Source organism: Nomascus leucogenys, chromosome 9, assembly GCF_006542625.1.
Source record: "Nomascus leucogenys isolate Asia chromosome 9, Asia_NLE_v1, whole genome shotgun sequence".
In the NCBI taxonomy this organism is placed as follows: Eukaryota; Metazoa; Chordata; class Mammalia; order Primates; family Hylobatidae; genus Nomascus; species Nomascus leucogenys.
The window spans coordinates 91,154,388-91,180,083 of record NC_044389.1 but is presented as its reverse complement, the minus strand read 5'-3'; the positions used below and the strand labels follow the sequence as shown (position 1 = coordinate 91,180,083).

General features: G+C 35.7%; 1 protein-coding gene across 2 annotated transcripts in view; it reads left to right on the top strand.

The window, feature by feature from the left end:
• Positions 1-25,696, top strand: part of COL25A1 (collagen type XXV alpha 1 chain) — a 503,960-nt gene that overhangs the window by 407,378 nt on the left and 70,886 nt on the right. For both annotated transcript variants that reach the window (XM_003257720.4, XM_012499352.2), the window contains 6 exons: positions 1,051-1,104; positions 3,046-3,072; positions 5,493-5,537; positions 12,485-12,517; positions 12,960-12,995; positions 17,989-18,033. In XM_003257720.4, the coding sequence (XP_003257768.1) occupies positions 1,051-1,104; positions 3,046-3,072; positions 5,493-5,537; positions 12,485-12,517; positions 12,960-12,995; positions 17,989-18,033 (240 nt within the window). The remainder of the gene's footprint in view (positions 1-1,050; positions 1,105-3,045; positions 3,073-5,492; positions 5,538-12,484; positions 12,518-12,959; positions 12,996-17,988; positions 18,034-25,696) is intronic.

The window sequence follows — 25,696 nt, the reverse complement described above, 5'->3', positions numbered from 1 at the left end:
TATACATGTTTTTGACACTGAGAACACAAATATAAAAGTGACAGAATTCTTGCCCTCCAGGTGACTTAGAAAACATTCTCAAAATCAATTAAGTTTGCAGTGAACCTAAAACTGCTCTAACAATAAAGTCTGTTTTTAAAAAATCAACGAAGGAGCAACTTTACTAGCCTCAATGGAAAGAAGAAAGTTGTCCAGTAATTGGGGCACACAGTGAAGGGCTTTCAGAATGGTTTAAAATGAGAACAGAATTCTAATTGCTGTAAGTGTGACCCACATAGAAGCATAAAGGTCCAAAGTATCTTTTCCTTGTTTCTGGGCACTTCAGGGAGCTTTGTCTCTTTGGAAAACAATTGCTGGTTCAGAGTCTTGAAAGACTGGTAGACATCATCATCTTTCTGAAATAGGAAATTTTTCTAGCCTAATAGCCATCATCTTTTGCCCAAATGCCTATCATTCAATTTGACGATGAGATCCGTAAGTCTGAATGTTTTGTTCTACTTATTTTTATAATGAAATTGGAAAGAAAAACCAAAGCTATTTTTAATGTTTACATTTGTGTCAAATGTGTCTAAATGAATTAAGTAGGTGTTCAAAGATGTGTATGTTCTTCAAGATTTAGGTTTGTAAATGTTCATTTAAGTCTAATGTGAAAACAGAATGATTTATTCTTTCTTTTTTTGAGCTGATTAATCACTTAAAAGTTTTTTGCCAGGAGAGTCTTGTATTTTCAGATGTCTTTTACTCATTCAAAAAGTATTTATTTGATGTTCACGATGTAGCCAGCAACATGCTAGATGTTAATTTCCACTGATAAGTTGCCTCAGTTTTCTTAATGATGAGAAGACTGAACAAAGGAAATTAACCCCATTGCATCCTTGCTTCATTACATGCAGCATTTTGGACCATGGAAGCTAACTTGAATTTAAACTAATAGTCACTTATTCTTTATCTATTTCTAGAGAATTATTAGATGGCTGTCTCCTCTAATGATCTGTGTAATGTATTGATTTTGTCTATTTTACTTAGTAGTATCTATTTTTCTATTTTGAGGGTGAGCCCGGGTTGCCTGGAGCAGTAGGACAGAATGGAATACCAGGACCAAAGGTTAGTACAAATAAAGCCAAGCAGAATCATCTGACACATGAATTGTCAGGAAATTGTAAGCTATTATTTAATACAATTTTTAACAACCTCACCAGTTGCACTTAAATGGGTATTTTGTGAATAGTATAATATGCTACAGTATAGAACTTTGTTACTAATGAATTAATTATATTTGCGATTCTCATTAGTATTAAATGCAGAAAAATAAATGGGATGTGATCATCTAACATCTTTATTCTGAGATACTTAAATAACATGAGTAGGCCTATGTTTCCAATATGGCTGTTGTCATTTTACCACTTAATGGGTATATAAAAACATAGGTCATGTCCATATTGCCTAAAATTTTTATATTTACATGGCTTACTAAAGATGACATTCACTATGGCTTTTCCCCAAGATTTGGCCACCTCCAACTCTTACACAACATAACCAGTTAATCAGATGAAGGCAGAATAAAGATGTTTAAAATTTAAAAATGGATGTAGTCTGAATTACTAAATAGGGAAAAAATGTAATGAAGATATTTTTTATTCCAAGTTTTCTTTGTTTCTTAAAAAAAAATTGAATCAGTTAAACATAAAAAGATTGGGGACAATTTAGTTTAAATCAAGCAGGCAGCCAAATCCCAAATCCTTTGATGAGTTAACATCCCTTGAAGTACAAAACTAATGTTTAATCCCATCAGCTGTGCTGGTGTGTATTCGTACCCACAGATGCCTGTCAGCTGATTTTACAGATCATTTGCTATTGACAGACGCCTAGGACAGACCTTAAATTTATAGACCTGTTCTTTGTCCTGCAGGAGAGGAAAGAAAATATTCCTTCTGGGACTCTAGCTGTTTTCCTGTCTTCTTCTCTCTCTTTCTCCATGCTAAAAAGCCAAACAATGGGAGTTAATGCTTAATGCATGTTCACAGTGCTATTCTGGTGTTGCCTAGCGACCATCAGGATGGGTGTTGAGCAGTGAAGGTGACCAGAAATGCAGAAAGCCAAAGGGTCAGGTTGAGTTCCAGAGAAAAGAGTCTTGCTTCCAAACTGACTTCTGCAGTGGGTTATAAATTTAAAAAAATACAATAATTGCCTTATTTCATTTTTTTTCCAAAGCGGTCTGATCTTATGGCAACATTCACTCAAGCTTTTCATAGGAAACTATTATCATAATGTACATGATTTACTTTAGGACTCCTACTCTCCTGCTCCAACCTCTGTCCTTTCCTGGGTAAAGTGAAAATGAGATTCTCTTCAGGGCACCATTTTGCATTTTAGTCCTCATGCTATCCAGGTCATCATTTTGAGTGAGGACATCATTCCTAAACTCACTTCAATTTTGCCCCATTCTAGTGTCTTTCCTTAAGGTGCCTCCTAAAATATACCTGATCTGGAGCATGCTCTTTACCAGAACCTAAAGAGAGTTTATGACATTGTAAGGGGTTCAAGATTAGGACTGTTTATGATCATGTTAGGGCAAGACAGATTGGGTAACTACCCTGGCACCCTAGACCCTTGAAATGATCTATGAACCAGGGAACACTTTGAATAAAAGGATTTTCAGAAAAACATGCTAGTCCACCTTATTAACTCTGAGTTTAAGCAGAATGAAAAATTGTAGGCTAAGAAGCCTCTCAAGATATTGAATTGTCACACCATCGTTCTCCTTAATGCTCCAAAAGCCAGTTTCTGGATGATAATCTTCAAATACATTTCTTTAGTGCTATAAAAGCAAAAAATTAAGATTACATTTGATAATTGATATTCATACTCAAATTCTCCAGGAAACTCATTTTATCATTTGTTTTCATACAGCAACTACATGTAGTCAAAATAGAAAGTGTCATGCATAATTTGCCTAGTAAGCTCAATATCTGTTTTGTTTAATAATGATAATAAAATTAGATGTTTTATGATTTGATGTCACCCAATCTCTGTCCTTTTGCTCAGGGAGAACCTGGAGAACAAGGTGAAAAGGTAAGAATGATTCTGCCTGTATTTCTCTCTCCCTACTCCCCACCACCAGCATACCAAAGAAGTACTCAAACTAAATTGTATGCATGAATGGATGGGTGGATGGATGGATGGGTGGGTAGATTAATAGGTAGGTAGGTAGGTAGATAGATATAGATATATAGATATAGATATAATGACTCCTGTGTTTTTTCAAACTGTTAATTAGTGGAAGGAGGAAATAGTGTGATTCTTATGTATAGACAAAAATTTGGGTTAAAAAAAGTTTTAAAAAATAAAGAGAAAGGTGCCGATGTACCTTCAGAACAAATATTTAATAATGAAGAGAAAGGGAGCAAATTTAAACATTCTGTGTCAGGCTTTCAAATGGGTTTCAAAAATCCTTAGGCCTGCAAAATCTGGTCTGCCTACTTGCTAATGCCCTTCTAATACGTTTCCAAGCACCCACATCTCTCTCTACTGCTTCTGATGTCACTAGGTTAAAGGGATACAGATGTTTACCTGCAGCAATTATCTGAAGGTTGCCCACAAAGAATTCCCATAAAAACCAAAAAGAGAAACAGGAAAAGCACAGTGTTAAGTTATTCCTAGACTCTTTTTCTTACTTGGGCCTGTCCTGATTATTTTTAGGCTCTGATTGCATATTATGATACTTATTTTCCTGGTTCTCATGCTACTTATTTTAATAGTGTTTGAAAAATATGCTGAGTAGGAAACTACCAAGTTACTACAACATACTCTTTGTAAGTGATATGGTCTTTCTGACAAATCAGTATTATAACCTCTAATCCCAAAAGAAGTTTATGTAAAGATCAAGAAAAATTCTTGATTATAACTATTTTTCAACATTGTAAAGAAAACCATTTATTTAATGGAGGGAGAGCAAAATACGTGGGTGGAAAGGGCAGTTTCCTGAGGGGGCAGCTCAGTTAAACCCTTCACTTTGCAATTACTCTGAGCCAGTTTCCCTACTAAGAAGGCTGGTTTGTTTGTTTTGTTCTGTAATAGAGGGATTTTTGTGCAATTTTATAAAAAGCATGCAAATCAACTGCCTATCAAAGATCCCTCATAACACATTACTAGGACATTTATTTAGCATCTAATCAGTTCATGGTAATTAACTTGAAATTAATTAGTCACTGGGTGACTCTTTTGTGTAGAAATTAGGAGGGAAAAGAAGCAGTATCAGCACCATACCAGGCATTCATCAGAGAAAGTGTCCCAGGCTCTTGTGGCCTGCCGCAGTGTATTCGTCACGATAAACAAATGCCCAGGCAGACTAACTTCATGCTTATTTGAAAGAATAAAACAAAATACAGAGAAAAAAGTGAAAGTCTGCCTTCCCAACTTCCTTTCTCCCCCCTCCCAAGAAAGTTATGATCAATAGTTTCTGTCCTATTTTAAGAAACGTTTTGAGTAATAGAAAAGTGACTGCATTCCAGCCTATGGAATATGTGAATAGTAATGCATTGTTATCATTAATAGCTTATGATGTGCCAGATACTGTCCTAGTTGCTTTACACACAGTGTAGTACTTATTTCTTGTAACTGTGTAAATTATCCTTTCCATTACATTGCACAGGAGAAACCTGATGCAAAAAGAATCTCATTTGCCCAGTAGGTGCTGGAACTGGTCTGTCTCCCTGGCTCCAAAGTCCATAACATTTCCACATAACATATTGTAGGACTTATATTGAAGAATTCAGAATTTAAGGAAGATAATAAACGAATGCTTTATTTCCCTAATGCATTGCTTTATAGGCAGAAAAGAGATGTCAGTGAGGGAACAGGCATAGGAAGTCTCAAAAATAACAACAAAAAAAGCATAAACTGTGATTTTTAAAATTTTTCTAGTAAAGCATAAAACATTCATTTCACAAATGCAAAACCATGTAGGCCCAGATAAATATTCAGTCCACAGGTTTTGAGGGCCCTGTCATGTACTTTGAGGCCCTGGAGATTTTGAGATATGCTTGAAGACAGGGCAGGATTTATACAGACGGAAAAGGAAAGAGAGGGGAGGGATCCAAGTGACAGGAATGGTATGAGGAAGGCCTCAGAGTTGGTAAGGCCCATGGCATATTCAGGAAACTGTCAGGAGAAAACCTTTGTTTGAGTGGAGCTTTGGGCAGACAGAATTAAGAAGGCTTTAAGTGCCCAAATAAGGCATTGGAAGACAGATAAGTAAGTGTTTTCTGTTAATACTGTGGAATAGTTTAAAACTGTTCAGCCATGTTCGTTGTAGTAAAATTTCTTTTATTGATATCAGACAGACTGGTCAAGTATAAATACATTATCTCTATAGAGCATTTGCAACAGATTTTAATATATAGTGTTCATGAAAGAAAGCTTAAAATAATGAAAAATATTATTTGCTTAATGTCACCTTGTATTTTACATGTGTCACTTTTTCCCCTCCTCAGGGAGACACTGGAGAGAACGGCCCCAAAGGTGACACAGGCGAAAAGGTACAGTTTTGTAAGATATGAAAGGGTACATATATGAGCAAGAAATATATTTCAAGTTTATGAAGACGGGGGATTTTTAGAGAGATGAGTGAGAGTTGCTTAACATGAAAAGGTCAGAGATCATTCTCCAAGATTAGAAAACATTTAAATATTTGATTTATAAAAGGTGATTATTCCACAAGCTCCTATCCACAAATTAAAATATTTTCAAAGTAAAATGATATGTCAAAAATTACAGAAAATGTGTAGCTAGGTTTTCAGTAATATGGCTTTCAAGGAATTAAAACACTTATTCATGTATAAATGGGATGCTCCCTTTATACGCAGGGATATGAAACTAGAGGCCCTAAAGTGATTCAGTTTGTACCAGTTTCAGGAGAGAACATGTCAGAGGATTGGAATGAGATTTAAAAGTTTGAGGCCGGGCGCGGTGGCTCACGCCTGTAATCCCAGCACTTTGGGAGGCTGACGCGGGTGGATCACGAGGTCAGGAGATTGAGACCATCCTGGCTAACATGATGAAACCCCGTCTCTACTAAAAAAATACAAAAAAATTAGCTGGGCATGGTGGTGGGTGCCTGTAGTCCCAGCTACTCGGGAGGCTGAGGCAGGAGAATGGTGTGAACCCGGGAGGCAGAGCTTGCAGTGAGCCGAGATCGTGCTACTGCACTCCAGCCTGGGCGACAGAGTGAGACTCCATCTCAAAAAAAAAAAATAAAAGAAAGTTTGATTATAAGGCATAAGAATGATATAATGGACTTTGGGGACTTGGGGAAAGTGCGGGAAGGGGGTGAGGATAAAAGACTACACATTGGGCATATTGTACACTGCTTGGGTGATAGGTGCACCAAAATCTTGGAACTCGCCACTAAGGAACTTATCCATGTAACCAAACACCACCTGTTCCCCCAAAAACCCATTGAAATCATAATTTTAAAAAGAACAGGAAAAGAAAAGTTTGATTATAAGTTAATGTTACTTGATTAGACCCTCTAATGCAATCTTGAAAATTTACCTCAATTCAAATTCCACTAAATCTGGGTATTTTGTCAGGCTTCATATTCTGTCCTGGGGCAAAGGGTCTTTTAAACCATTATTAGCATTTATACTGCAGTAGTCTTGTGGCTTGTCTTCTGCCTCCTCTCTTCTTCTTTTTCCTCAGTCTATCATTATAGCTTTCGCCTGGATTCGTACTTTATAGATACCTCTGACAGAGGAAGGATGTTATACTTCCCTTGTGCTATGTGTTAAGGATTAAGAAGATCTTTTAAGAAATTGAAAATAGAATGAAGTCAGATGGGTTTTAATTTAAATCAAGCTAAGTAATTGAGTGATGAAAATTTATTTATTTAGCCTTACAGTTGAGACTAAGACTATTCCACTTTGAAAATTATTACAGTACAGATGGATAATGGTTAGTCATAAAAACATAGCCACAAAATAAAAAGAAATTTATCTTTTTTCTTCTCATAAATATTAATATAAATGTGGCATGTGTGGTAGGAATGAATTAATGTCACCAAGTAGCAATTATATTCATATTTGAGGAGTCTAGAAATTAGAGTGGGCTCCGTTTCTTATAGATCTGTGTTTCTCAGCCTCAGCACTATTGACATTTGGGGCCAGATAATTCTCTATTACGGGGCCCTCAGATGTTTGGCATCATTTTTGACCCCTACTCACAAGATGCCTATAGCACCTCCAAGTTGTGACAATCAAACATGTCTCCAGGCATTGTCAAACGTTACCTGGGGGACAAAGCCACCCACACTTGAGTATCGCTGCTGTAGGCCCATTTTATTTATCTGCCAAATTTAAGTATCATCCTGCAATCAAATATGGCATGAATCTGTTTAATACAAATGAGACCAGTGATATACCCTGATTACTCTCAAAGTCAAAATTTGAAACCCTAAATATATAAACCTGGTGTTACATCTAACTTGCTTGTCTTTGCTTAAAAGCAGAAGTCAGTAAAGTGCCAGAACATAAATATTTTAGATTTTGTGGGCCATGTGGTCTCTGTCACAGCTACTCAACTCTGTTGTTATGGCATGAAAGCAACCATAGACAATACATAAACAAGTGATAGGCTGTGTTCCAATAAAACTTTATTTCTGGATACTGAAATTTTAATTTCATGTAATTTTCATGTGTCATGAAATATTATTGTTATTTTGATTTTTAAAAACCATTTTTAGCTCCCGGGTCTTGCAGGTGGCCAACTGAATTTGGCCATAGTTACCAACCTCTGCTTAAAAGAAAGGAAATATTCTACACAGAGGGCAATTTTTTTCAAGTGAAAAAAATTTATACTACGTCTGAACTATGCCTATGTGGATTTATGTAGAGAATTTTATGCTTAAAAGATGTATTTTTAAAGTTTCATTTTTTGAATGTAGGCCAATAATTGTTTCTTTAATCATATTGTAAAATTAAATTTTTTGAAATTTAATTTTACAGTGATAAAACAGCTTTTTTCTTTGAAAAGACCAAGGCCATCTCAAAGGAATACTGTTCTTATTTTATATATTAATGCAAATCATTTACCATACTGACTCACACATAATAAACTCTCAATAAATATTAGCTTTTCTTCCCACATGGAAATTGAAATCAACTAGATTGTTATTCTTTTTTTATCAAAAAGTTTTATTAGTCAGCTGAAATTAAGTATAAGAAATGCTTCGGTTAAAACGGAAATCATTTCTATAAACCTTCAATGGGTCTAAACGGGGGATTGTAAATAGGAATCTGTAATGTGTATAATATGTAATCCGACCTGTAGCATTTATCCCAAGAATGCTGTAATTGGAATATAATTTTTGATGTGTTTTTTAAACATTTCCTGCTTCTGTCATATAATTTGTTTCCAGCATGTTGGAAACACTCTTCTCATGGCCTTTGTGTTCAGTATGTGAAACTCATTCATCGTTTACCAAGTTTAAGATGTAAAAATTTTTAAAAATCCTTCTTTTCTGCCATTGATGTAGTAAATTACGTCACTGATTGACTTTAATAGGATTTTTTTTTTTTCCTTTTGATTCAACTCAGTGCCTTTGGATGGTAAAGTAATCTAAACCTTTCCAGACTGGTCATCTGGAAATACTGTGGAACTACAAAAACCACTAGGCTGGGTTTTCTCTGTGGCCAGCAACTTCAGCACACTCTGGCCAACAACCATGGTACACCGTAGGTTTAAGAGCATAAACCTGCCAAAGACGGGAGTTCACTCATGCATAGAGTTATTATTGAAGGATTATGTCCCACTCTTTGGAGTGTTAACCCCACCGAAAAGTGTAGAAATTGATTCCTTATCTATTTTCCCCTGTGCGAAATGGGGTATTTGTGCTGTACACTAAATGGTTTGGCCACATCACTCTACTCTTCACAATTCTGTCTGTTGGTTCAAAAGCTCTGCCTTCACTTTCTTAGCATTACCTGTTTTTTTCTTTGCTCCCCTCTCCCCCATTTCCATTCCTGCGTGTATTCACACTGTCTTCATCTTCATACTTGACATCTACATAGCAAAGATGCATGTATGAAGTATGAAGTGTGAAAATGCATCTTTGACTTGCATCCTCTGAGCCTTTTCAGAAGCCACATCATATTTGGAGCCAACCAAACTGTCTTCTTTTCATAAAATCACACCTGAAGGCCTATCCCAGTGGGCATTCCCACCCTAATCAGTGCCAGGCCTTCCCTAATTAGCACACATCATTCCCATAATTTAGAACACTGTTGCTGTCTGTCCTCCGCCCCCGACTCCTCATCACCACTTCTCTACTTTCTAATATTACTCATTCTTCAGTCCACTGTAAACTTAATTTATAAGTCATTTCCCTGGAGCAGCCTTCAGTCTCCTTTGGATTAGGTAGGTCACCTGCTATATGCTCCACAGCACTCTTTATAATTCCTTTGATAGCCATGCATTTGCTTATCATGCCTTTTGTGCATGCATAGTGACACAGAATTTTCCAAATATGACAGTCTCTTCCTACACCAGATTTCAAAAAAAAAAAAAGGAAAGAAAGAAAAAAATAAATTATCTTTCATGCTTTCCATCAATAATATTTTTGCACTACATATATTAGAAAATGATCATCGTAACGCAGGACAAGGACAGAGATTGTAACTGCGTTGTTCACTGTTATCTCCCAGCTCTCAGCATCTATTAATAGATATGTCTGGCACACAACTAGTGCTTGATAAGTATTTGTTGAATGAATTAATGACTGATAAAAATAAGTCACTACATTCACTTCATATATCCACATGTGCCTTATTAACACACTTATAATTATCTGAGTATAGTTTTGAAAATAATCACAAACAAAAATGGAAACTGTGCTTGAATGATACATAGTAAAGTCAAATTCATTTATCTCAAGTATCTTCTCATAGTATTTCCTCATCTATAACTTCCCTGTAGGAATTTTTATTTCCAAGCCAACTGACTTATGAAGCTAAGAGTATACTTAAGACACAATTGGGGTTTTTCCCCCTACTTTAATCCAGTATTCATTTTCACTTTGTGGGGAAGGAGGATTATAAACACACACAGTTTTATTTCCACTACTTGCAGCATTATCCTTTAAAATGTTTAACTTAAGACTGTCTTCCAGCAGTCATGTTACCACTTAAAAGTTATAAAAATTCCTTGAGATTTCACAGTTCTAAGTCTTTAAAAAAGAAAAAAAAATCACCCTTAGTTGTTCATCAAATGGAACTGCTCATATTTCCACAAATATATTGGCCTTTCAAGAAACTGTCTTTTTCTTTCCATCCACTTTTTATGAGAACTAAATCTAGTCTTTACTCACATTAGAGATTATCTGGATGCTTTTCATGAAGATATTGAATTAAACTACAATTAATACAAGCAGCTTCTTTGTATTCACAAGTTTACTACAACCTTTATGTCCTGTTGTCAAAATGAAATAAGCCAACAATTTTTTTGTATTAAAAAAAAAACGTAAAACACGGCAGTAGAATTTAGGAAGCCCCAAATTCACTTAACCTCTAGCTGCTTTGATATCCTTGTTTATTAAGTGGAAATAGTAATATCTGCCCCCTTTATTTCATGAGAGTTTTGTGAGGTTTAAATGAGATAAAGTAGGAACTTTGTAGAGTCAAAATTGCTTTTATGAATTCAAAGATATTATTGTATAAAATATTGCAAACCTGATTCATTGGTACTGATGGCTTTCAGACTTAATTTAGTAGAAATAAATATTCTTTTTATTGGACACATTTATGTTGCTTCCCATTTGGAACTGAATTGGATATTAATGATTGGCAAGAGGAATCAGTCTCATTCTACAATAAGACAGTATTAGGGTCCTCTTCTTTTTTATGTTTAGTTACATTTTAATTTTCAACAGGAGGAATAGCAATTATAGATGTCAAAGAAATTCACATAACTATTGGTTTACTTAACAAGCTAATTTGCTATTTCCTTCTCTTTCCTAAGCTTTTGTTCCCCTTCCTGAAGAATTTACATTTTGATCCTTGACAATTAACCTGTTTAAAAATTCTTTCTGAGGTTTGTTCATTCGTTCACCATATATGTATTGAGCATATACTATGGGCCAGGGAACTGAATTAAAATAGATCCAGAATCTGCTCACATGCAGCTAACTGTCTAACAGAGAGACAGACAATGAATAGGCAGGAAACATAAATAGCCAATTGAAAGTGAGCTGCGGTGGACATGAACAGAGCATGATGCTACAGAGTAAGATGTGTGCATGAGGGGCATGCGTCTGATGTGTCTAGGCTGGTTGGTGAAGGGGTCTTTGAGGCAAAGCCACTTAGTCCAAGAACTGAAGAGAGAAAGTGCCAGCCATGGGCAGAGGGAAGAGAAATTGAGGGAGCTGGGCAAGTGGCCCGTGTACAGAGGCCTGAGGCCTTATGTCTGTCTCTAAAAGAGATTGATGAGCAGCTTCTGGAATCTAGAACAAAGAAATGGGCCCCCAGAGCTCCTTGAGCATTTGTACAGATGAGACAGCTGAGGAAATCCCAATATGTGCCTCCCTCCTGTGGCTGTTTCTATTTTCTTGACAGTCTCAAATGACCTTTTCTTTTTCCTTCTAGCGTATTCATGAGACAGAGAGGGCTAGAAGGAACCTGAAATTCTAGGCCCTTTGCTTACTTCATTTCAGAAATAAGCAATATTCCCAGCTACCCTCCATATTATTTTCCCCATTAGTTCCTGTCTGCTTATTTACAACACATTTTCTGTAGAGAAGTATTCACCCTCTGTGAAATCTGGCTGGAATACAGTGCCTTTTAAAAAAACAGATTCTGTCTCAAGACTTTCTCTCAGAGCTCACATGTGTCCCCCTCACCCACAAGTCATCCATCATCCTGTAACTTCCTGGTGCCTGAGTTACAGTGAAATAAGTGTAAAGCTGGAAAAAATGTGCCCATTGTAACTGTGACAGTGCTTCATGAGGAAAACAAACTGATCTGCTGCGTGGCTTTTTCTAACTCGACATCATTAACCTCTGACTTCATCTGTTGAACCTTGACTTGCTGAAGAGCAAAAGGGTCAGGGAACTCCCAGTAAATGATAGCTGATGGCATTAATAAATTCCAGGAATAGAGAAAGCCAAAAGTTCCATATCCCTAAATTGTAATTTATTGCTTCACAATGTATTTTTAGCACTGTATCAAGGGAAGAAATTCATATGTTTATTTCACAGAATGTAGTCCTTATGTATCTGCATGCGAAGTAAACCCAGTTTTTAGGAAGTACATTGTCTATCTTGGAAATTGTTGACATCTTAACAGCTGAGATATTGGTACAAAGTCTTATGGAACATAGTTAGGCCCATTAGTCATGAGGTACCCTTTGAGTACCTGTGTTGGTGATGGCTCTCAGTGCTTGTGATGTTTCCTATTCCCATAACTTGTGGCATAATCTCTCCTGGGTTTCATTTTAGGGTGACCCTGGATCATCTGCTGCAGGAATTAAGGTAACTATAACCTTGCAAGTATTTGTACTCCAGGAGTTACAGTTCTGATTTTTATAGGCCTCTACTTTCTCTCCCTTTTTAGCAACTTTGATGGTTATAACTCTGTTCTTATTCTCCTGCAATAATTAGGCTTCCAAAAACAATAGGGAATATCTGTGGGAAATTTGATGAAGGTTTAAATAAGAAGTCTTGCATTCTCTTCCCTTTCTGATTGGTTTTTATGGAAATGTGATTTATATGTTATCTATAGCTATATTTACAGCAAAAAAAAAAAACAAAAAACCCTATGTCTAGTGAGATGTAGATTCGCAGGATAAAGGAAATAAAACACATGTGGTTGAAGAAGGGGGCTAGGCCATCCCTGTGATGGTGCCCAGAGGCCTAAGGGTTTTAGAAAATTCTTGTAAGACCATCTTTTTCACCTTTGGTTTTCTTTGGCCAGGGAGAACCTGGGGAATCTGGTCGTCCAGGGCAAAAGGTAATGTCTCTATCTCTAGTGTGTTCTTACTGTCTCATATTCATCATTTTATATCTACCATCCACTGTGTAATATGAAAACAATTATTACAAAATGATGCGGTTTTCATGTTTTGCATTACAGAGTGTTATTGTTGTTTTGCATTTTAAAAGGTCTTGATGATGACCATAGCACAATGTGCAAACAAACTTTATATATGTAAAATATGCTTTGTGAAATAAAGTCTGCATATACTTAGCTGTTTGAAACTAACAAAGATCAGGTGGGTTGGAATGCCAACAATTTATCCTGCATGCTTAATGGTAATCTGCATGTTTCTATCTTTTTTTAAATAACTTTTTAATAGGAAAAAATGTCTATAATTGGCTGTGTTGCTTTGCTGTTTCTATCTAACTGTCATTAAACTGTCTCAATAGTAATGGACAATTCTTTATGAGTTATATTCCTTTTCCTATCATTGCAAATGCTTCCATACTGATAATTTTTTGTGTGATTTATATCTACTTGTGCCATGACTGTTGTTATACACACTAAATTTGTTAATGAACTAAATTTTAATTAGAGGCACTAGCCATACCATTTTATGGATACATTAGTTTTTGTTTTTTTATTTGTATGTCACTTTAGCAATAAATTAGAAGACATGCAGTGAATATGTTTAGATTCATACTCACATTTGAGTCTGAAACGGGAAACACATGCTAGCAGTTTATCGTCTGAGCATTTGGATATCAATGCCCATACAGTCAGATTTTAGACCACAGATGTAGCTAGCAAGTAAATGTGGATTCTATATTAAGTTAAATCTCTTAAAGATCATGAGATCATGACTCTGCCTTTGTCTAGCAGTAGCTGATGTTGTAGATAAACATATGAATAGAAAAATAAAATTTACCTCATTAGCAGAAAAGGGAAGAGGGAATACATCCCTTCTTGTATTTTGGAACCTTAAGATGTAGTAAAATAATGTTTCCAACTTCTTGAAGTCATTGAGAGGATAATTGCTTCATTTTAAACACTTAGGATGGACATAATTTTTGAGGAGGTCTTTCACATTATTTTAACATTTCTCTAATTTAAAAACAGATTTTTCTCTTAAAACTAGGAGTCTAAGCAATGACTCATTGGGCCCAGTTTTAGGTAAGTTGAGACTCTTTCAAAGAGCCTAGCAGAACTCTGCAAAATTTACTATTTATTTTCTAAGATTTCCTATCAATTCTTTATTTAAGAAATTTGGAATTAGTGATACAGAGATCCATGGTCTGCTTTGGTTTGAAAAAGCAACTGATCTTCTCAGACAATCTAATTTTAGGTCCCTTAGTCTTTCAAATTTAAAGGCTAAGTTTTTACTGCTCTCCAAGTCTGTGATTTGCTAAAAAGTCTGTAAGACAGTTGTGTCTCTAAAAAATAAACCAAAACAAACCTGCTATAATCTCATATAGTTTACACTGTTTTCAGAGTGGAATATTCAAATAGATTTTCAATTACTTAATAAAACATTGCCTTATCATAATGATTACTTAGAAATACAGTTTAGATTCATTCTGAAAGTTTATAGATTTACTTATGGGAACACTGGATTTCCTTTGCATTGCACTAAAAACCAGTTTTAAATTATATTGAGAGAAGGGGTAGAATCCTTAAAAGCTTACAGTCCTTCTGAATGAGTATGTGCCCTAAAGTGAGCATCATCTTTTTCATTAATATTTAGGCCAGATTCTACCATTTGATACAATCCCACTTTCCCACAATATTATGAATTCCTTTGTCTAATATCGGGATTTGGCAATACTTAGCCCAACATTGATTTAAAAGTAAATTATGTCCATGCTTGCTGCTGATGTAGATTAGAAAAATAAACTGAACTGAGTACAGAATCTCTTCAAGAGATCTTCCACGGCATTTTCCTCTCCATTGCAGAACCATGCTGGGGGTTCATTGGCACTTAGGCTCCTGTGTCAGAGACACTCCCAGAAAAGTACAGAATGTACTGTGTGACACAGCAAAAGCTCATCAGTTAGCTTTCTACCGTGTGGTCTTTTTCAGCATGAGAGTTTGAGATCTAGAGTTATATTTATAATGTAGGAATAATTCCATTGGATTTTCTTTCTTTTATAGCCTCAAGAGTTTAGTATGTGATTGATGTGTGAGTTGGAGTGTACATATGTGCTTGTAGAGTGAGTGTGTAGATTTATAAAATAAGTATTGTGTTTCATCACCTAATTCTTTCCTTCCTAACTTTCCCACATCTTTTAAAAATAAATATTTTAATTTTAAAGGAGTAAAATTGATCTCCTATCAGAAGGGCCCCTCACAGTTAAACTCTCTAGAAATATTTAGGGCACTCTAGCAGGGACATGAGGTGAAGGCAGAGTCCTGATTTTGAGGTTCTCCTGTAATGGAGGGTGAAAGGTGAAAAGAAGGGGAAAAAAGCAAAAGTCTAAACCTGAAGGTTAAGCTTTACACAGATATGTTACACTTTTGATTTATTTTGATATCCCCTTTGAATGGGATAATGAATCAAATCCTAATTATGACCAAGATCTGATCCCAGATTTTGGGTTGTGCATCCCCAAATTGAGTTCTTGAGAGAAGCCCCTGAGCCAAGAAATAGGCAAGAATGGAGAAGTTAACTGAAAAGCTATCACCTAGTTCAGGAGTGTCCAATCTTTTGTCTTCCCTGGGCCACATGGAAGAAAAACTGTCTTGGGCCACACATAAAGTACATTAACACTAACAATAGCTGATGAGCTAAAAAAAAAAAAAATTACACAAAAAATCTCATAACATTTTAAGAAAGTTTATGAATTTGTGTTGGGCCATATTCAAAGCCATCCTGGGCTGCATGTGGCCTGTGGGCTGTGGGTTGGACACAGTTGTCCTAGTTAGAAGATAACCTTTTATGGTATAAAGACAGAGGATTTATATAGGAAAAAAATGTCTTTCTAAAAATGTTAGGCGATGTTCCATAAAGGGTAACATTACATGTATTATAATCTTTCATCATATCAACTAATAAACATAAACTTGAAAGGTCAAATTATGAAATATGAAAACTATGAGAAATGTGAATTTCTAAGTATCTATTCACTAAAAAATACATTTATTACTTAACACACGTACATAGTACATATATGATGTAGAGAAAAGTTAAATGCTCAATCTCTAAGTAGTCAATCTACATTATAAAATATTCCATAATGTCTTACACATCTTTTTCTTGATTAAAAACATGGGTGTGTGTCTATGTATGCATGCATGTTTAAATGAATATATTTCTTTAAAGTAGTCATTCAATCCTTTCATTTGGTGGGAAGAAAAGAGGTGACAAGAACACCTGTTGGACAATAATGTTACAACCTACGTATTTCCACAGATGTTTCAGATAGAATGTCTGCAAAAATGAGTTTGGGGGGACTTTTCTGAAAGAATGCAAAGCTATAGATTTGCCACCAATATGTTTACTTTTATTAGTTGTATATTCTGTTGCAATTTACTGTTTTCAAGGGCCTTATACGTTTTTAACATAAAAGAGAATTTTCAGCAAAAAATATATACAAGCTCTTTTTACTGGATCCTCTTAAACTCATTGATTGAAAGGTAAAAGAGAAAGTAAAAGAAGATCAAATATATAATGTTATATCTGTGTGAAATTTAATCTACTTGGACATTCTTTGAATGGAATAACAAGTTGTTGATAATCAGCCTTTCTCCTCTGGCTTAATCTCATTTTAGTCTTATTGTTCACAGTGCAAACCTTCATTTATGTAGTTTCAGATAGAATTGTTTTTCTTTTGCATTCCTGAAGTAACTTTGACCTAAATCATCAAGAAAACCATTGTCCTTTTTTGGTCTAATCACACAGCTTAACAAGCAGTCTCAGGCATCACTTTGTGATAACATCAGAACAAACTATGGTGATTCGTAATTTGAAAATAATAATACTAAAGATGAAACTTCTGGTTGGACTTAGTGGATGTTCCTTGAAATGAGGATTGTTAAAGCATTTAGATGAAAGGAAATGCTTTCTTTTGTCACTTCACTGTTAGTTTAATACTCCTGTGTCTTTTAGTATAGTTGTCATCCCACTAACTGGCCATCACAAAATAGTATCACCCTTTTGCCTTCAAATGTTATTTCCACAAAAAATAGTCACTTCAATCCAACAGAGAGGGCTTTCATTTTCTCCTGAGATTCCTTTATACTTCTTTAGTAGAATTCAGGAGATTTTCTAAGCAATGGAACCTCTTGTTATCATTCTTTGGGCTTAAAATAATGTAGACAACTCTGTGAAAATGAGAAGGTTAAGCTTGACTCCAATATGCTCACCCAAAATGTACTACTTAATCTCAAACCTGTATTCAGCAACAGCTGCATAGTACCATTAGCCCTAAGCTGCTAAGCAGGGTTGCTCAGACTCAACAATTGTCAGAAATACAGACTGGAGTTAGGTTTAATCTTAAGTATTCATTTATCTTCTCATCATTCAGGAATGAAAAGGAAAACTTACTATACTTTTTAAGTGAGCACGACTTTTAATGAATATTGTTTTGATGTGACCATCTGTTCATATAGCCAACTCTTGATTATCTAAGGTGAGGGAATACTGGGATAGGATGCATTGTTGAAATGCACATATTATCTTCATTTGGCAAATAGATTCAGCCTCCCCAACAAATCATTTAATGAAGAAATAATGAAATATGGGAGTTTCTTCTCTTTTGACTCCTCTTTCTCGCCGTCTGACGGAGATACCAATGTGCAGTGAACTGAAAGGAAGAGAGAAAATCCCGAAAAATCTGTGAAGTGGTCAACCCATTTCTAAGTCAAGAGTTGACTGAATTGTATAATCTCATCAAACTTTTAGAAAGTAGACGGTTTTTTAATTTATCTTTGCAGAAAGTATTGAGCTAGGAACATTTGCCATGTTTTTCTCCAGATATTGTGACTGAGTGAATATCATTCTATAATGCTATATGATTTTCCTATGTAGGGTGAACCAGGGCTTCCTGGGCTTCCTGGACTTCCGGGGATAAAGGTAAATACTGCACGGACAGTCTTGGCTTCACAGAACTGTAATTATGAGATTCACCCAAATTGGAGGAAAATAGGGAAAAATGAAAACTAAAAATAGAATGCTGTTCTCTAAGTTCTCTCCAGCCATCTCAACTAACTAAATTTTTAAATTAAAAATTAAGCACAGATACCTCTAAAGTTTGCAATGGCAATATGGATTATTTCTCCATTTAACTTACTATCGCCCCTTAAATAAATGTAAATGTCCCTTCATTTGAAGTCACAGGAATTCTTTAAAGTCTAAAATGTCTCTTTACCTTCACATTTTAGTTTTATTCTTAAGACCCTATCAGATTTTGATCAGAATTAGAGTCTTAACATCCCCATAAAGCTAACATTTAGGCAGCTGTTTTTGTGATTCACCCATTATAATAATCTCTCTAAAACATTTATCTTCTACTTCCTCTCAATAATTGTCACTGCAAAGTACAAATCATATTACTGAAATATTTTGACCCAACACATACACTGTCCCCATAAGCTTTCTAAATATGTTTTGAAATAATTGTTTAATATTTAGTTTGAAAACATTTGTTTTAAATGGGCGTAAACCACTTAAAAATGTTAAAAACATTTTAAAAATTTTTTTGCAATTTTTTGCATGGCAACTGACAAGACTTAAAGTTCCACTGCCTTAGCTATAGTTGCTCCTTTAAAATCAGCTTCTTACTTTAAAACTTTTTTTATATATTCTAGAACCATTTAATAGGGGTTAACATAATGCAAATACATTTTCTTTTGTTATTCTCATCTTACAAAGTTTTGAATCAATCTCTGTTGTACATTAGTCCATTCTAAACTTAGTATTTCTAGGCCGGGCACAGTGGCTCATGTAATCCTAACACTTTGGGAGGCCGAGGCAGGCGGACTATTTGGGTCAGGAGTTCGAAACCAGCCTGGCCAACACGATAAAACCCTGTATCTACAAAAAATACAAAAAAAATTATCCGAGTGTGATCTCAGCTACTCAGGAGGCTGAGGCAGGAGGCTCTCTTGAACTCGGGTGGTGGAGCTTGCAGTGAGCTGAGATCACACCACTACACTCCAGGCTGGACAACAGAGTGAGATTCCGTCTCTAAAAAAGAAAAATAAATAAAGTTAACATTCCTACTTCTAGTGTGAGAGTTGTGTATACTGTTTTATGAAGGTTCTGCTTCAAGTGTGAGTTATGTGAAATAATATGATTTTAGGATAGATATATTATTGAGTTCTCAGAGGTCATATGATATGTATAATATTTTATGAGTATATTTGGTACAATTGATAGACATGAAAGCTATGTCTTCTTGGTTGGCATTCAGCAATTTTAGTTCTATCTTTTTGTTTGATGTTTCTAGATTAGTATCATAAAAGTTCAGATATGTCCTTTTAATAGATTTTTAGTCTTTGGCTTCTTTGGTGAAACAGTAACACTCTATGACAGTTTACTAAATAGTTGAAGTCACTTGCTTATCATTTGATATTTAGCAAAAATAACTTCACAAATTAATAGGTGGTTTCATATTATAGAGTTAAATTATGGCATTTCTTAGTAACATACACACACACACACACACACACACACAAAGATGGCTTTTTACAAATAATGGGAAGATCATAAAAATTTAAAAACTATTTGTTTAAAGTGATAAGAAAGTGATACTCAGCATTAATCAAAAATAACCTTGTAGCATTATAAATAAAGGGGAAGGCATTTAAAAGGAAGGGCTGAAGCAGTTTGCTGCAGCAAGTGCTTGTAGGTTATCGGGGTACCAGCTTCTCTCGCAGGAACCTCTGTGCTTTGAAATCCAGTTGTCCCTTCTCCTGAACTTGAAGCACTTTCTTGAAGAGAGAGAGTACTTGAGAATGTGGCATTGATTATTTCCCTCCAAAGGAAAAAGAAAAAAGCAATTTTGATTATACTATTTATCATCTTACTTTAGTCTTATATCCTCCATCACAAAAATATCCCACTGGACCCTCAGAATTTGCCTAGTCATCTGTGGACTAGTCAGAATGTTTTGAGCTTTTTGAAGTTGGGAGGGATGTTAAACGATTTGCCCCCTCTAGCAAATGCTTTTATTCCTCGGGTCTTAGGAAATGTCCAGATGGAGTTTGTCGAGGTCAGGTAGCTCTGATATTTTCTTTTGTTTTTCTCTCCTTGACTGCTGACTATACTGAAAAGAAGCTATTAATTGACAAAAACTGTTTACATCAATCACTAGACATACTCTTCTACATAATTATCAAGTACTGTTGGGTAACTATCTGGTATTTGATTTAAATCTTAGGCTCTATTTGTCTTCTCTAATCAGGATGTGGGAGATATGCTTTCCTTATAATGTAGTCAGTGCTCACTATAGTAATTTTGAAAAGGAGACAATTTAAAGATACATCACAACTACTAGTGGTCATTGGATATTTATAAATGTAGAGTTAAAGGCTTATAATTTTATGACATAGTTTTCTTAACTTAGAATGTTCTTTTTTCCTTTAATTTACATTTCTTCTATTAGGTAGCCACCACAGGGCAGTTAACTATGATTTCATAGTTTGAACGAGTAACAGTATTTAAAAGATGAAACCACCATGTATGGATATAGAATGTGTGGAAGCAAGCACATTATTTATAATCTTCCTAGACCTGTGTGTTTCTTTATGCTTTGGAAATACTTCCTGTTGCTATTCATCTCCTTCTTATCTGTTGGTGCTACAGAGAGCATGTGAATGCCATCCGTTATTTCCAAGACTTTGAGGAAACCAACCATGACATACCAGGGAAGCTTTGATTCACCAGCTGTTGCTCTCGGGGAATGGTTGGAAACTTAATGAGCATCCACATGCCTTCCACAGCTCTCAGGAAATGAGCAAAGTGCCTAAATACAGACAGCATACTCATCTATCTATCACCTCAAGGTCCCACTCAGAGAAAAGTGCTAATACCTTAGGCATACATAATAAAAGTCACTAAGAACAGGCATAACTTAATTTCGAGCTACTCTTAAGCTTCCTGCAGAAGTATCCAAAAGTCCTCTTACCATATGGAAGACATTTGAAATTCCTGTTTCGTGCATTCGTGGTTCATATAGTGTCACGATGTTCAACTGGGAAAATTAAATTATGTACAATGTACCATGTAGACATTGATCTTCTGGAATAAGATTTGAACCCAGAAAATTAGTTTCTGAAACAAGCTTTCACATATTTTTAATGGGTAAAATTATTGTAACCAGCTTTTCTGATATCACATAAAAGAGTAAGATTCTAAGTTCCTATTTTCTTAGGCTTTGCTCTCTACACTTATTTTGAAAAATGTAAATACATTACTTACCCCCTTTCTATGGTTATGTTGCCCTAGCAGTAAGCAGGATAGAGCAGACTTCATAACAGACCACCAATGTGCAGATCCTTGTCCACCCCTTATCAATAACATAATGTGGGGCAACTTCTATCATCTCTCTGTACTTCAGTTTCCTCATAAGATGAGACTCACTGACCATAACTCAGAGAGTTGTTGTGAAAATTAAATGCACTAATACATGTAGAGTTCTTAAAATATTGCCAAGCATGTAGTAAATGCTATATCGGTTTTGATTATTGTTATCTCTTTTTTTCGGGGCAGCTCAAAATATTGGAAACATTGGCTACACACATGTTCTATACAATCTTTGCTCATGTAATTTTAACCTATAGGATGTAAAGCCATGTATACTCTGTAGGTTAGTAAATGTAAATCCCGAAAACTCCTTTGCAGTGACGAGTGGATGTTACTTTAGGAGCAGTCAGGATCACCTGCTTTTTCTCCAAACATGACATCACACTATACCCCTTTCCTATTACCCAAATGTATCCCAGGAACAAAAGATGAAGAACCACAGTGTTACGGGGATAGGACGTGGCACTGTCAATGTTCTTCTTCCTGGTTCTGTTCACAGGAAAAGTAAAAGCAAACCTTGACATGTAATGATGGAAATTCTCCAGGCTCCAGTCAATGTTGCCTAACCCAAGACATTTTTCATAAATGTAGATTTTTAGGCCGGGTGCAATGGCTCACGCCTGTAATCCCAGCACTTTGGGAGGCCAAGGTAGGTGGATCACCTGAGGTCAGGAGTTTGAGACCAGCCTGACCAACAAGGTGAAACCCCATCTCTACTAAAAATACAAAAATTAGCTGGGCATGGTGCCAGGCACTTGTAGTCCCAGCTACTGGGGAGGCTGAGACAAGAGAATTGCTTGAACCCAGGAGGCACAGGTTGCAGTGAGCCGAGATTGTGCCACTGCTCTCCAGCCTGGGCGATGGAGCAAGACTCCATCTCAAAAAAAATTAAAATAAAAAAAAATAAATAAATATAGATTTTCAGCACTTGCTTTTCCTTCTTTCAACATGTACCACCAGGCCAGGCACGTTGGCTCACACCTGTAATCCCAGCACTTTCGGAGGCCGAGGTGGGTGGACAACTTTAGGTCAGGAGTTCGAGACCAGCCTGGCCAACATGGTGAAACCACATCTCTACTAAAAATACAAAAATTAGTTGAGTGTGGTGGCGCATGCCTGTAGTCCCAGTTACTTAGGAGGCTGAGGCAGGAGAATCACTTGAATCTGGGAGGTGGAGGCTGCAGTGAGCCGGGATCATGCCACTGCACTCCTGCCTGGGCAACAGAGTGAGACTCCATCTCAAAAAGAACAACAACAAAAAAAACCCATATACCATCAGTTTATTTCACCATATTCAGAAAGCAAATTGGGGGGAAAAAGTGGAACAAGGGAGATGTAATACAGTAAAAAACATATGAAATCATTTTAGTGGCAAATACATTTTCACAGTCGTATCATGCTTCAAAGCTTGATATTTTTGTTCTGGCTTCCACATTAGTGAAAATTTGACATTAAGATCAAGAACTTGGGGACTAGGAGGGTATGAGACAGTAACTAACTCTTTATATCCCAGCATATGAAATCATTCTTGCCACTAAATTATATAAAGACTAGCTTTTACAGGTGGCAGAAGCATTTACTCTGGCATTCCTAGGATTAAGTACAGTGCTCAGTAATCTAATAGAAGCTTATCTTCTAAATCCACCAGAGATGAGGTTCCTTCCTCACAAACATCAAATCGCATTTTAAAAATAGCAGAGAAAAACTTCTGGAAGCAACATAGGATGTGAAATGAATTCCTAAAAGAGAAAAAGAAAATGGAGTACTGGTTAAATGAATAACATTGTGTTATCGTTACTTATAATTATTTCCTGTCTGCACAAAGTTCATCTGAGAAGTTGAATAATTGGAGAATCAAATTAGGAAACTCATATAACCAGAAATCAGAAATTTTTAGCTGCCAGAATGAAACCTCCAATAAATACAAGGAATATGCTTTCATGACATAAGCCAGTTAAGAAAAAAAAAGTCAGAAAGGTATGTTTTCTAGATTTTACATAAACCTACTATTATAGTTCATTTTCATCAGTGCCACCAAGATGTTTTAATTTATACTAAAATTTGATCCTACGGGAAATAAATGTTTTGGGGGCAGACTCTACTTTCTCATTCTTTTTTCCCCTCAATAATTTTACATATCAATCATTACCAAAACTGGCTGCCTGGTGGTTCTTATTACAACAAATGTTCTTACTGTAATCCTCAAAAGCAGGTATCATGCTGTCTTGAATTCTAATTAGCCTTTAAGCAAGAAGAATATTATATGGCTAATGCATTCAGTGTCAGGACACGTTAATCAAAATTATTGGTGACGCTTTTAGCACCCAGGCAGATCAGCACATATTTTTCAAGCCCTGCTGTACTATTTATTGGGCAATGAAAACTGGATCTTCTTGGGGGTAATAAATATCATGGAAAACATTATCTGCTTTAACCTGGTATACTAGAGGTTTTTTTTAGAGAGGTTAAAAAGTATTTTTTTACTCCTTTAATTGATAATGACTTATAAAAATAAAACAAATGGTAAAATGAAGAAACCAGAGATTTTTCTATGGGCAACAGCTAATCAGTCAGGACATTCCAGCCACCATTCCATTTAGCAGATGGTAAATTCTGGAAGTTTATAGAGAAACACCTGATGAGTCATTTCTGTATGAATGAAGCTGTCTCCTCCTTTCTTACATTGACTAGTAATCCCATCTAAGTATTTGTTGATTCTTATCATCATTATGTAAATTGGCAAAACAGTGTTAAGTGAACTGTCCCAATAACCATTTTAGAAGATAAAATAAGGTCACCTGAAATACTTTCTTGCTATGTATTACATATGGGTTTGAAGAAAAGTCAGTCAAGATTTTATTATTGAATTCCAAGACTTAATAAGACCTTTGATGGTCATTGTTAGATTTCAGAAATATCATGTTCCTAAGGAATTTTCCAGCTTTGCCTTGCCTTTCTGTAAAATAGAAGACCAGTTTTTGTTTGTTTCCCTTGTGGCTTCTAGAGATGATAGTTGTTCATGTGGGGTTTTTTTTATTTGTTAGTTTTTTTGTTTTTTGGCCAGAAGACAGTATTTAAGCTGCTATCTCAGTAGACTATTAGAATTTTTTAAAAGTAATAGCAAAGGAGTTGAGAAGCGGCTTCAGTCAAAAATCTTACCTGAAAGGTATCTATCTTATATAGAATGAATAGGACCCACTTTCCTATAGCTAAATCTTCTGTAGTTTACGTCATTTCTGTGTGTACATATAGCCAGTTTATGGACACAAGAGGAAAGGAGAGAGAGAGGGGTTTAATGCTCATACACTAATTGACAATGAAACTTTTTGTTTCATGCAAAAACAGGATCCTCTTTCACATATAGTTCACGTTAGGTACTGTAGCTGATAGTCACTGAGCTTATACTACAAGATTGAAGTTATGACTGTCTAAATGGAAAGATCAATGTGAGACGATGAGGCCCTCCGTAGTTGGTCATATGAAGATACACCTCTGATTTCAGCTATAGTTATTCTCCACAGACTTGCTTCGGTATCTGTTTGCGCCCTGGCTGTTTAAATCTTTTGTTCAAATTAGCAGCCTGTGTCAGATTTTCAGCTTGCGGCTGCTCCCAGCAGTTTACTGTCAGGCCTACATTGTGCTTTATCCTGAATTAATAGCATTTCTTCTTTCCTAACTGAACCCCAGGTTAGTTGCCAGAATCACAGCTATTCTGTTATTCATCTTTTCTACCAGGTCAACAAAGGGAAACGTGCTGTAGTCTTAGTTTTGAGACCTGGTTTTTTAACTCATTGGTGGGGAGCTATTAATTAATGTTAAGAATAACCAAAGGATAAAACTCATGAAACAATTCAGGAAGAAATCAGATGCAATATCCAGAAGACCAGAAAATTAGACCAAATTTGTCTTCATTTTGGAATTTGAAGCTGCATTAGTCCTATGCTATAATAACACCAACAGGGCTGAGATATCCATATTGCGGATATTCAGTCACTGGTTAGCATGTGGCTTGGGGAACAGAACAGGATGCCAGCTATTCCGTGTTAGTAATTAAAATGTTGGATTGTCTTAAGGGTTCTGATAAATAATGTTATATATATTTTATCCCTAGGTTTTGATTAAATCATAGTTCTGTACTGATTTTAAGGGTTAGATAATACATTGTTTAGATTGTTCTGTTTGTCCCAAGAGTAGATCTAGTTGGAGATTT